The 11,846-nt window shown below is 49.9% G+C and overlaps 1 protein-coding gene across 1 annotated transcript in view; it reads left to right on the top strand.

The window, feature by feature from the left end:
* The first annotated feature begins 2,091 nt into the window (after window positions 1-2,091).
* The window catches only part of LRP4 (LDL receptor related protein 4), a 52,382-nt gene continuing 42,627 nt past the window's right edge, over window positions 2,092-11,846 (top strand). The window contains exon 1 of the mRNA XM_072758872.1: window positions 2,092-2,371. Within this exon, the coding sequence (XP_072614973.1) occupies window positions 2,320-2,371 (52 nt within the window). The 5' untranslated portion in view covers window positions 2,092-2,319. The remainder of the gene's footprint in view (window positions 2,372-11,846) is intronic.

The raw sequence follows: 11,846 nt of genomic DNA, 5'->3' as shown, positions 1-11,846 counted from the left end.
TGACAGCCAAGACTTAACTCACCCTAGGGGGTGACCCAGGCAGGGACTATGCACGAAGTTCGTTCTATCCATTGATATTCCCAATGACTCACAGCAGCCAGGGATGGCTCCGTGCACCAGAACTGTGCTGAACCACGGAGGACTTGAGATGCACATACAAAATGCAGTCTCTCGAGCCTGAGTCAGACAGGGACAGCCAGCTTCCCCCTTCCTCCTCAATCCCAGAAAAACAACATAAATCATGCCTTCTGGAAAGAAACCTATCCTTCGCATACAGATGTTTATAAATGCTTAATCCCCTGACATTGAAAGTATGGTGACTGCATGTCCTGGATTTTTTGGGACAAATGTATTCATTATACCACATGTCCTTAGTTTTCATGTGGAAAAAAATATGGTCTCCAGAATCTTAAGATCCTTCTCAACAGGTCCAAACGCATAAACGGCGTATATTGAAACCCTGAGACCAACCAAGGCCGCATCACAAATATTGTGGCGGTGGGGGTGGGGATTGGGTGTTAGAATCAGCCTCTACTTTTCACTTTTTTTTTCCTGGAATGTTAGGCTAAACTGGCGTAGGTCATAAAGGTCGACAGTCTTTCCTATCAGGACGATCCAGTAAACCTGACCTGACTCGACTGCCGTCTTCAGTCAGCAAGAAGAACTACACACAGAGAAAAATGCCTCCGTATTAGTTACCATGGTGATGCTGGTTCAACCACATTTCATCTGTGTAAAAATTTCAGGCAGAACAGTGTAAAGAAGTACTGGCTAAAGGAGTTAACACTTCATTTTTTGATGCCGTTTCTGCTGCTGCAAAGTTCACATTAAACTTGGTCAAAGATGATCGTTTGAAGTGAAAGCCTTTGCAAAATTGAAAACAAGAAATGTCAAACCTTAACCATTAGAGAAATCTCCTAATATCCACTTGGCACTATACCAAATTGCTTTCCCCTCAGCTGACACGGGGCATTTGGGTCTTCCTGACTCTATGTACTTACTAGTAAGAGGAAAGTGGTTTAATGAGATCGCAGAAGATGGAAAGAAAAGTCAGGGAATGTTGGCATACCAGCTCCAAGTGAAAACTGATATATAGGACCCTAAGGAAGTTGAGGGATTGGACAAAAGTAACAAGACAAGATTCAACCAAAACCAAAATTAACTCCCATTACTAATATGCTCTGGGGAGAGGCTAGGCCATGAAGCTACCACAGGAGAGGAGTTTGTAACTTTGTATAGTAACCGGAAAGTTAAATACTGCTGTAAGGCCCTACAGAAGCCCAGGGCAGGCTCAAGTCTTCTTTGGGGAAAGGGCAACTCCAAGAAAAGACTTACTCCCTTACCCCCTTCCTTTCCTTGCCAGGATCAGAAAGTCCAAGAAGGTGAAGAGGCTAACAACGCTGATTTACAAAGATAGTGAGGAGGAACTATGTCTGGGTCACTTCTGGACGTCTGAGCTGGGGCGACAGGACCCAGACAACCACCTCAGGAAATGCGTAAAAGGGGAGGTCGTGGAATTATTTAGCCCTAGAAAGATGCTGCCTAGACCAGGGTGGGGGTGGAGCAAGAAGAAAATCTCAGAAATGGAATTTTGACAGTGAGAATGCTAGTTAAGATATGGCACTCGAGGCCCCCTGATGTCCCTTGTTTGATGTTAATAAAGACCTAGAGGATTATGCATTAGCAAGCCTTGCGTATTCCGAGACATCAATAAAGTCCGGACTTGGGGCTGGTAGGGGGGCCGGGGTCACGTCCAGGGGACGTGGGTCAGCCCGGGTGCTCCTCTCGGGCACAGTGTAGAGTGAGAGGGATCGAGAGCTGCAGTCGGGATGATCTTTTAAGTTAGGGACATTTGAGCAGCAGTAACGGGGACACGGAGGGGGGCCCTCTCGAGGACCAGGAATGTGGGGGCGGCCGGAGGACCAGCGGGGCCAGCGGGGCCAGCGCAGGAGGCGCTGGCGGGTGGGGGCCGGGGACCGGGGGGCGGGGGCCGAGGGCGGGAAGGGGCCGGCCCGGCGCTGGGGGCGGGCCCAGGCGCGGTGGCGGTGGCGGGGGCTGCGGCGCGGGGGGCGGGGCGGCCTGGCCCGGGACACCCCCTCCCGGTCCCCTGGAGGGGCGGCTTCGGCTTCGGCTTCGGCTCCGGCTCCGGCAGCACCGGAGGCAGCCGCGGCCGGAGGGCGACTCGCGGGGCGCGCCGGCCGCCGCGGACCCGGACGCTTCCCCGCCGGGACCCTGCGCCGACTCCCTCCGCCGCGCCGTCCCGCGGGAGCCGGCGGGACCCCCCAGCCGACAGGGAGCGCCGGCGGCGGCCGCGGCACCATGAGGCGGCCGTGGGGCGCGCTGCTGCTTGGCGCCCTGCTCTGCGCACACGGTAAGCGGCGCCGCGGCGTCCGCGCAGCCCGGCCGGCCGGCAAAGTTTGCCCGTGGGTCCGGCCGCCGCAGGACTCCGCTCCCGAAAGCCGCGCGGCGCGGGCTGGGGCCTGGGACCCTGCGCCCTCGCTCCAAGCGCTCACCGCGAGCGTGCGTGCCGGGAGAGGAGCGGGGGCGCCCCCGGCTGCGCCAGCCCGAGCGGGGCGGCGGCGGAGGAGCTCCCGGCTCGGCTCGGCTCGGCTCGGGCCGGGCTCGGGGAAGATCCGGGGCTCCCGCTCGCCTGCCCTCGCCGCTCTTTGAAGAACTGGGGGCTGCTTCCCTTTCAGGTTAAGACGGGGTCTCTGTGTCCTTGATGCGAATGAATGTGTGCGAAGAAAGGGAGGCGGGGGACGAGGGTCGCTAAACCAGAAATCGTGAAAAGCCCTCCTGGCAGGGGCGGGGGCCCGGTGGAGTCGGAATGCTTGGGCACTGGGGATTCCTCTACTCGGGGAACAGTTCCTCGGACTCCAGACCTTGCTGCCACCGAGGGTCTCTGGGTGCTGCCTGCCTGCTCGCAGCATCTCCCCTTAGTGGTGTTTTGGGTTCCCTCTTCTGGCTGCGACCAATCAGCTTCCTGCCCTGGATGCTTCCCGGTGGTGGTGGGGGGGGATGCGGGGGGTGGGGGGGGGGGGGGAACCGGGCTGGAAAAGGGGCAGAGGAGGGACACTGGGAAGAAACTGCTGGAAGGCTCCCGCAGATCCGTCCTGGCCGGAGTAGTGGGGCGGGGGGCGGGGGGCGGGTATCGCCCCACATCAGAGAAGGCAGCCTCCCGGTCCGCGCTGTGACCCTCGGGGGGGCTGGACGGATGGCAGCAGAACTGCTGCTTCATCTGCTCCTTATTAATGACTTGTTTGGTGCCCGTACGCAACTGTTGTGTGTGATTAGGGCTCCAGTGGAATCTGTTTCTCCGCAGCCGCCTAGCACAGTGGGTGTACCCCGTGATTTAGCAGCTGCCTCTAGTTTGTGCCCAGAGATCAAAGAACTTTGATCTTTGAACCCCAACCCTATTCAACCGGGGAGGGGGGGTGGAGATCCGAATCTTCTCATTCTTGCAACCCGGAGGGGGGGCGGGGGGGTTCAGAATATGGAGGGGTCCCCAGACCCCGGCCTTGCCTGCACCAGTCCTTTCTTCAGCGTGCGGGAGCTCGTGTGGAAATCGTGCGGATCTCGGAACTTGCCTGGCAGGGCGTGGAGATGCCTGGGCACTCGTTTTAAAGATTGGTTTACCTCCCAAATCCAAAACAGAGTTCTGGTGTCTGTTATTTAAACTACCCGAGGGTTTTAAACGACTTTCTCCATGCGCTCGCTAACGCCGGCTGAGCTCTTTCTCTCCGCTCTTCCTCCCGCGTAGTAGCCTGGCGGAGCCACGTTCCTCCGCGCACTGTGCTCTCCCCCTCCCGGGCTCTCTCCTAGAAGGTTATTTGTAGCCTCTTTGGCGTGTCGGGACAGCGGCCCTACTGGGGTAGGAATGTAGCTGCTCTTCCCACCACATGGGCCCCTTAAAGGGACAGCTATGCTTTTTGGGGGGTTTCCCCCTTCGGGCTGCAAGAGAAGGGGATGGAACTTTCCTCTCGGCCCCCTGGAGGAAGTTTTGAAAAAGATCAAGGGAAATGGCACGGCACTGGGAAAAAAAGAAAAAAGAAAAAAAAAAAAAAAGGCTAAAACGGATACCAACAAAACCAGAGAGGAGATTGTCGCCTTCTGCCCTAGGGAAAGTGGAGCTGGAAGGTTCTGGGCTGAGACTGGCCAAGAGGATTTTATTGCTCCAGAGCTGTCAAAACTGCGTACACTCATCTGCACTGAGAATGGAGGTAGAAAATTGTGTCTATTGAATGCTTCACAGAAAAAGGATGGGAGGGTTCTTGATAACTCTGTTGGGTTCTTTTGAAGGACAGAGTTTAATAGAAACTTCGGAGAGTGGGGACTTTCTGTGAGCATGTGTAAGGACACTCAGTGGCACGGAGATCTAAACTTCCCCTAGCCTGATACTGGATCATCCTTGGAGGTCTGAGGGAGGAGAGGAGCAGAGGAGAGGACAGAGTCATGGTTCACCAATGAGATCGAGCAGTTGCCCAACCAGAAATATGACCAACAGGGTCCCTAACGCTGTGTTCCAGGGGCTCATGAAGAAGACAGTGTTTTATGGTATTAATGCAATTGTTTAAAGTGCTTATTTGGATGCTGCTAGTCCTATGGGCTTTTTCTAGAACCTGTGTGTTTGGCCTGAGCCTACATAACACTCCAACCATAAAGGTTTTTGTTAGGAAACTTGATTGCGATAGTCCTGGGTATCTCTCTCCTGAGGGTTGAGGGTGTCCTTCTCTTGAGGCCTCCTACAGCCTACCACCACTGGGAGAGTAGCAACCATGTTTGTCCTGGAGATCTCTTCCAGGTAAGCAAAAAAGTTGAAAACTCTGCCGAGGTGCTTAGGTAGATGTTTCTGAAGGCTGTTTCTGAAGTTGAGTTAGAACTGAGACTGGTCTCCTTTCCATCTGGCTGTTGTCATGGTGTTTGGTTGACCTTGTCCCTGATCTTGTTGGACTTGTGAAAGATGCTTGGCTTGTCACTGATTTTGGATTTCCTCTTCTGTCCCCTGTTGAATATCAGATAACATCTTTGGGACTGGCACATGGTATTAAGAATGACAGGTGCAAGGGAACCAGCCTGGCTATGTCTGATACAGAACACGTTGGGCATGTCCATCCTCTGGGCCTGCAAAGAACACAGAAGGTCACAGAGGACAGGATATTTTATAGGTCTTTGCTCACTCTTTCTACTGATTGGCTGCTAACATTGATCCTTAAGAAGAAAAATAGGAAAGATTGGCTCTGTTGCTTCTCCTTTGAAGTGAAGATCAATGCTAGGGGCTTCCTGAATAGGGAATTTCAGGGACTACTTTAAGAAGTCTTGTCTTTTTTAATAATCAGGCACATCTCATAATTAGGAGACAGTTCCAGGTCCTTGGTTGAGTTAGTCTGTTAAAGCCTGTTCTAGCCACAATCTCTACATTCCTTGGTGAAGCCTAGCTGCAAGTTTTGCCACAGTTGCTTAGGCATGGGCCATCTGGGCCCCAAACTGTGTCTCACCTCATTTTCAGCATAGGAAGTCCTTCTCCCCTTCTCAGCATGGTGGGATTCTGTGTCCCAGGAAAGACTTCTTGCTGACTGGTTGGCTGACAGAGCCCAGGTTTGGCCCTATAAATAGCTCCAATGACTGCCTGTGCTTGCCACTCTCCATCCAGCTTAGAGCTGACAGGGCCAGATTCTTTCTCCTAGATACACTCAGGAGCAATCCCTAAATTGGGTTTTATACCCATTCATTTGTTCATTCATTCAGCAAACACACATTTGCCAAGCACTGATCTTAATCAGCATGTACATAGTGCAGTGATTAAGAAGCACCAGCGTACTGGGGTTTGAATCTTGGCTTCAGCATTTCTTGGTGACCCTGTGCAAAACACTTAATCTCCTTGAACTTCAAGGTTCTTACCTGTAAATGAGGGGAGAGCTGGAGTAGTAATAAATTATCATGTGAGAATATTATAAAAATTAAATGAGGGGATTCCTGGGTGGCTCAGTGGTTTAGCGCCTGCCTTCGGCCCAGGGCATGATCCTGGGGTCCCAGGATCAAGTCTTGCATTGGGCTTCCTGCATGCAGCCTGCTTCTCCCTCCGCCTGTGTCTCTGCCTCTTTCTCTCTGTGTCTCTCATGAATAAATAAATAAAATCTTTTTTAAAAAATTAAATGAGATAATATTTATGTATATTGAAACCATTTAGCACAGACTACTGTGTTACTACAGGTTTAGGAAAATGTTAGCTGTTTGTTAGCAAGTTTGCATAAGTAGATTAGAGATGATTTTTACCTTTGGACTATGGGAGCCAGGTAAACAAATCATTATACTATATAGTGTCATGTGCTAAAATGGAAGGTCAGCCCTTCATTCATTTCAACTGTTTATTTTTGCTCTTCTCTTTTAAAGATCTTGCCCCTTCTTCCCACCTCACCTTGAAAACCTAATGAAACCTAAGTATAGTTCCCTTCTGTCCACACTAACAGAAAATAAATCTGTTAAGTTATACCATGAGTCTAGGGAGCTCATGCCACCCTATTTCTCCCGGGAGAGGTCCTGGAAGATGGGGTTTTCCTCTGGGAGCTTCCTTGTTAAAAGCTCTGTGGTCAGGGATGTGGCCAGGGATCTCACTCCAAGGTTGCTGTGACCTAGGGTGAGAGGTGCTGGCTGAGGTCTCTTGTAGCTGGAACAGTTTAGAATTCCAAGCTCTCCCTCCCGCTGGCCTGGGAAAAGGAGTCAGGCCTCAGAGCTCATAAGGTAGTAATTGCCCCAATTTGGGGGCTGGGCCATTGTAGTGCCGCCTTCCTTCATGACTACCGTCTTCAATCAGGAATCCTGTCAGTGTGCAGGGATAATTGATGTGGGTCTCAAGCCCATGACTCGCCCCCACCCTCAGCCCCCATCTCCTCCACCCCAAAGTTTGACCCCTGTTGTCTCTTTGTTTCTCCCTTTTAAGTTGGTGCCAGTGATGTGATGTTTTTGGGGGCCGCGTAAAGTTGACCGTAACCAAGAGCAGCCGGTCAGAAGAGCTGATTCGCTGGCCTTCCTGGCGGTCGGTTGACTCCATTTTCTGTTCTGCATTTTTGATTTAGCAAGAAGCAAACATCTTAGGTGCCCTTGGGCACCTCTTATGCCTTTCCGAGCAAACTTCATTCTTTCACTGCACTTAGGCATTCTCATAGCTGAGTGGATTGACAATAAGCGTCCCTAACACTCATTTCCCTGCTCATTCGGGTCAGAGTGAGGCAAGGCAGGGCTGCCTGAGACCCAGCTGGGGAAAGCCTCCCTGGGACTTACTGCAAGCCCTGACTTGGCCTACAGGAGCTCCCCCCTCACCTCTGCGCAGAGCCAAGGATCTGAGCTGCGAGCAAAGCCGGAAACAAAAGACTGGGAGCAAACCTCCCATCTGGCTGGGAGGCAGTGACACAAAGGTGCTGCTGCATAATTTATCAGCAGAGGTTTTCTGGGGCAGAGAAGCTCTAGGCTCAAGGCAGAACTTTTTTGGAGAAGAGGGACTGTCCCTCTGTAGGCTCAGGCAGGTACTGAGTAGGATACTGAGAAAGACACCTGATCAGCACGTGAAATAAAGCTTGGAGATCCTAAGTGCCTCTCCAAGCTCACCAGCTTCATTTCCTGCCAGGTGTCCCCGCCCCCCCCCCCCCCCCACCGGGGGAGGTGGGGGTGGCTCTAAGTGCTCCCTCGGTTGGCCTCAGCCTTAGGAGCCTGACTGCCACCACTTTTTGGACATGGATGAGGACAAGAGATAGTTTCTCTGTTGGGTTGACTACAGCCTTCTGGAGACCAAATACAGACACCAGATTATAATATCCATAAGCCTAGCAGATAAGCAAGGGAAATTCTCTCCACTTCTTTCCACACACACCCCAACCCTCCCACACCTCAGGCAGTTTAAAGAAGTTTCACCTACAGGTTCAGAGAGGTGGTACAAGTGAATGGTTTTTTTTTTTTTTTTTTTTTAAGATTTTATTTATTTATTCACGAGAGACACACACACACAGAGGCAGAGACACAGAGGGAGAAGCAGGCCTCCTGCAGGGAGCCCTATGGGGGGCGAGGGACCCCAATCCCGGGATCACACCCTGAGCCAAAGGCAGACACTCAACTTCTGAGCCACCCAGGGGTCCCAAAAGTGAGGTTCTAAAATGTATCTCCCCCAAATAAGAATTTCTGCTCTTTGGGAAGAATCGCTGCTAACCATTCTTGTGTCACAAACTGGGACATGTGGTTTAACTAATACAAAAGTACTTCTGGGGCAGTTAACATTTTCAAATATTTTGCTATATCCCTGGCACTGTGGTAATTATGGTATATTATCACATTTACCCCTTTCAGTGTCCTGATAAGGTAGGTACTGTTAGGTTCCTGTCTTACAGATGGGAAACTAAGGCTCAGAGCAGTTTATGTCACACAGCTAGTGAGTGACTCAGGATTTGAACCTAGAGCCATAACTATTAAGCCTTTCACCCATACTACCCCTTAGTATGGAATATTTTACATCCAAGCTGTAACAAAGGATCTAGATTGGGATTATCTATATTTTATTTTGGATTGACTTCCCCTCCCTGTTTTCATCTTCTCATGGAATCTCAATGCATAAAGAGTAACTTTTCAGTGCTTTTGATGGAGGAGGGCTTTACTTATTTATTTATTTAGGGGTAGGGACAGGAGACGGAGCTAGAGAACCTCAAGTAGGCTCCATGCCCAGCATGGAGTCTAAAATGGGGCTCAATCTCACTACCCTGAGATCATGACCTGAGCCAAAATCAAGAGTTGGATGCTTAACCAACTAAGCCACCCAGGAGCCCCAGGAGGAGGCTTTAAAAAAGCTCCCAGGGGGGAAAAAAAAAAAAAAGCCCCCAGGGGACATGTGGGTGGCTCAGCAGTTGGGCTCCTGCCTTCGGCTCAGTTCGTGATCCTGGGATCTGGGATTGAGTCCCACATCGGGCTCCCTGCTGGGACCCTGCTTCTCTCTCTGCCCGTGTCTCTGCCTCTCTCTCTCTCTCTCTCTCTCTCTCTCTCTCTCTCTGTGTGTGTGTGTGTCTCTCATGAACAAATAAATAAAAATTTTAAAAATAAATAAAATAAATAAAAAGCTCCCAGGAAGAGACGTGTTGCTCTTGTGAAACCATGTATTACAATATGGACCTTGTGTTTTGAGAGGTTAGGGGGAGAGGAAAGCAATATTTTGAGCACAGCCACATTCAAGCCATGTTGGATTTGTGAAATCTATTGACTGAGCTGCTGGGGAGGGTGAATAGACTTTTGAGGACCCGGCTAGAGACAGCCTAACTCCATCATAGCTACATTACTGGGTTGAGAGGACACATCCAAGTGAAGATGACGGGATTAATAATAACAGTAAAGCTCCTTACTGTGTATTTCATATGTATTATTTCATTTAAACATCCCAGCAATCCTGTGAAAAAGGTACTATTATTACCCCCATTTTGCAATAGAGGAAGCTAATCCATTTCTGAATTGCTCTGTGATTTAGGTTCTGAATGCTCTTTTCTATACTTGCCTCCTAGGAATGGGTTGATCATAAATGAGACAAGAGTAAAGGATACTTGGTGCCTCGAGCTTCTCCAGAGAAAGGCACTGATACAGGACTCTTGCCACAGTACCTTTGTCTACCCGTTCTTGAGGTCATTCATGCCACCAGCTTAACCCGTGGAGGGGCCTTGCAGCTTGGCCCACAGTAGGGGTTTTAGACATTTCAAGCCCTGAAATAGTGGGGCTTAATCATGAGGTGGCTAGATAAGACAATTCTGGGTGAGTCAAGTTCTATCATAGTCATAGCAAGACCTGTCATTTACTGAGAGCGTAGTATGTGTAAGGCATTATGCTAAGTGCTTTCTATGAATTAACTAATTTAACTCTTGTAGTGTCTGTGTGAGGTAGGGGCTATGCTTATCTTGATTTTCTGATGAGAAACTAAGGTATAAAGAGATTTAAGCAACATGCCTAGGAACTAGCTTAGTTTTGTTCCCATGCTCATATATGCTCTCCTGCCTCATAACTTTGGAGGCTGACCTTTATGAACTTCTTTTCTGTGGTTAAGAGTGGCAAAAGATGGGGCACCTGGGTGACCCAGTTGTTTAAGAATATGCCTTTGGCTTAGGTCATGATACCAGGGTCCTGGGACTGAGCCCCATGTAGAGCTCTCTGCTCAGTGGGGAGCCTGCTTCTTCCTCTCCCCCTTACTCATGCACTCTCTCTTTTTCTCCCTCTAATAAATAAATAAAATCTTTTAAAAAAATGAGTGGTAAGAAAGGGCTGAACTTGATGGGACCAGTAATCATGTGTCTAAAGCTGCCCATTACTGAGGCAGCCCACTAGAATATTTCACCAGGTAGATTTTCAAACCAGGTAAAGCTGGCCTCTAGGTATTTAGGGATAGAAATAAGTAGAATCATAGCATGCCAGTACTACAGCCTGACCATACAGTGATAGAAAGGAACTCTTGTAGGAGAAGGGGGTGATCTTGAACTGGATAGGACTAGGACACCACCTTACAAAGAAGATTCCTGTTTTCTTTGATACAGATTAGGTAGGAAATAATTACTTTTATTTCTGATATTCTGGGCTTCATTTTTCCTTTGATTCCAACTCGCACAAGACTCTAGCTCAATGTATCACTCACTCATTTTATAAACTCGTATTGATCAACTACTACACACCAAGCATTGAACTGTGCACTGTGAATACAAAGACAAAACTCTGTGTCATATAGTTCCAGCTGCCAGGAGGCTTATAGTCTGTTAAGTGAACAGTGATCCCATAGCAGGCTAAATGCTACCACAAGAGGAGGCACAAGGGGGCCTCTGGAGCATGGACCAGGGGCTTTCAATTCATCTGGGACCACGTAGGCCCAGATGGGGCAGCCTCAGAAAAGGGTGCACTTCCTGGCCTCCTCTGCCAACCATTTACTTTTTTGGTGTTGGTTCTGATGTTTTCTAAGCAAGCTCTGTCCTTTGATTTTTTTTTTTAAATAAATTTCATTCATTTATTCATGAGAGACACAGAGACACAGGCAGAGGGAGAAGCAGGCTCCATGCAAGGAGCCCGACGTGGGACTCGATCCCCAGACTCCAGGGTCACGCCCTGGGCCGAAGGCAGGCACCAAACCGCTGAACCACCCAGAGATCCCCAAGCTCTGTCCTTTGAAACAGGGGTGTTTATAGGTGCCCAGGGTTCCCCTAATTCCAGATATCTTGTGGTTAAGGTGAAATCCATTTCCAAGTGGCTCCTTGCTGCCACTCCTTTTAGTTATGTCAGTTTTGTCTTGCTCCATGGGCATCCCTTTCAGTGAGAGACACGGACTGCGGGAACCCTGGGTGGCGCAGTGGTTTGGCGCCTGCCTTTGGCCCAGGGCGCGATCCTGGAGACCCGGGATCGAATCCCACGTCGGGCTCCCGGTGCATGGAGCCTGCTTCTCCCTCTGCCTGTGTCTCTGCCTCTCTCTCTCTCTCTCTGTGTGACTGTCATAAATAAATAAAAATTAAAAAAAAAAAAAAAAAAAAAAGAGAGACACGGACTGCATAGGCTGCCCAAGCAGCTGAAATCAGTAGATTGGTCTCTTGATTGGCCTGGATTAAGCTGATTTCATTTCACATAATTTGTCCTCATGAAATAAGGTTTATATCCTCACCATGGCCACCAGTGGGCAGGAGGAGAGAGGAGAGCTTTGGTATGTTGCAAGAACTCTTGCCTGATATGAGTGAGTGATGGTTCGTTCCTCCCTTTCCATTGTAATCCTTTCCCCACTGGTAGCCGTCCTATCCCAGCATTCACAGGACACTCCTTAAGCCTTCTCATTTCTGGTTCAACCTGAAAAAGCTGCT

The sequence above is a fragment of the Vulpes vulpes genome, chromosome 5 (assembly GCF_048418805.1).
Source record: "Vulpes vulpes isolate BD-2025 chromosome 5, VulVul3, whole genome shotgun sequence".
Taxonomy (NCBI): Eukaryota; Metazoa; Chordata; class Mammalia; order Carnivora; family Canidae; genus Vulpes; species Vulpes vulpes.
The sequence above is the reverse complement of the archived record's forward strand: the minus strand, read 5'-3'. Positions and strand labels throughout refer to the sequence as shown.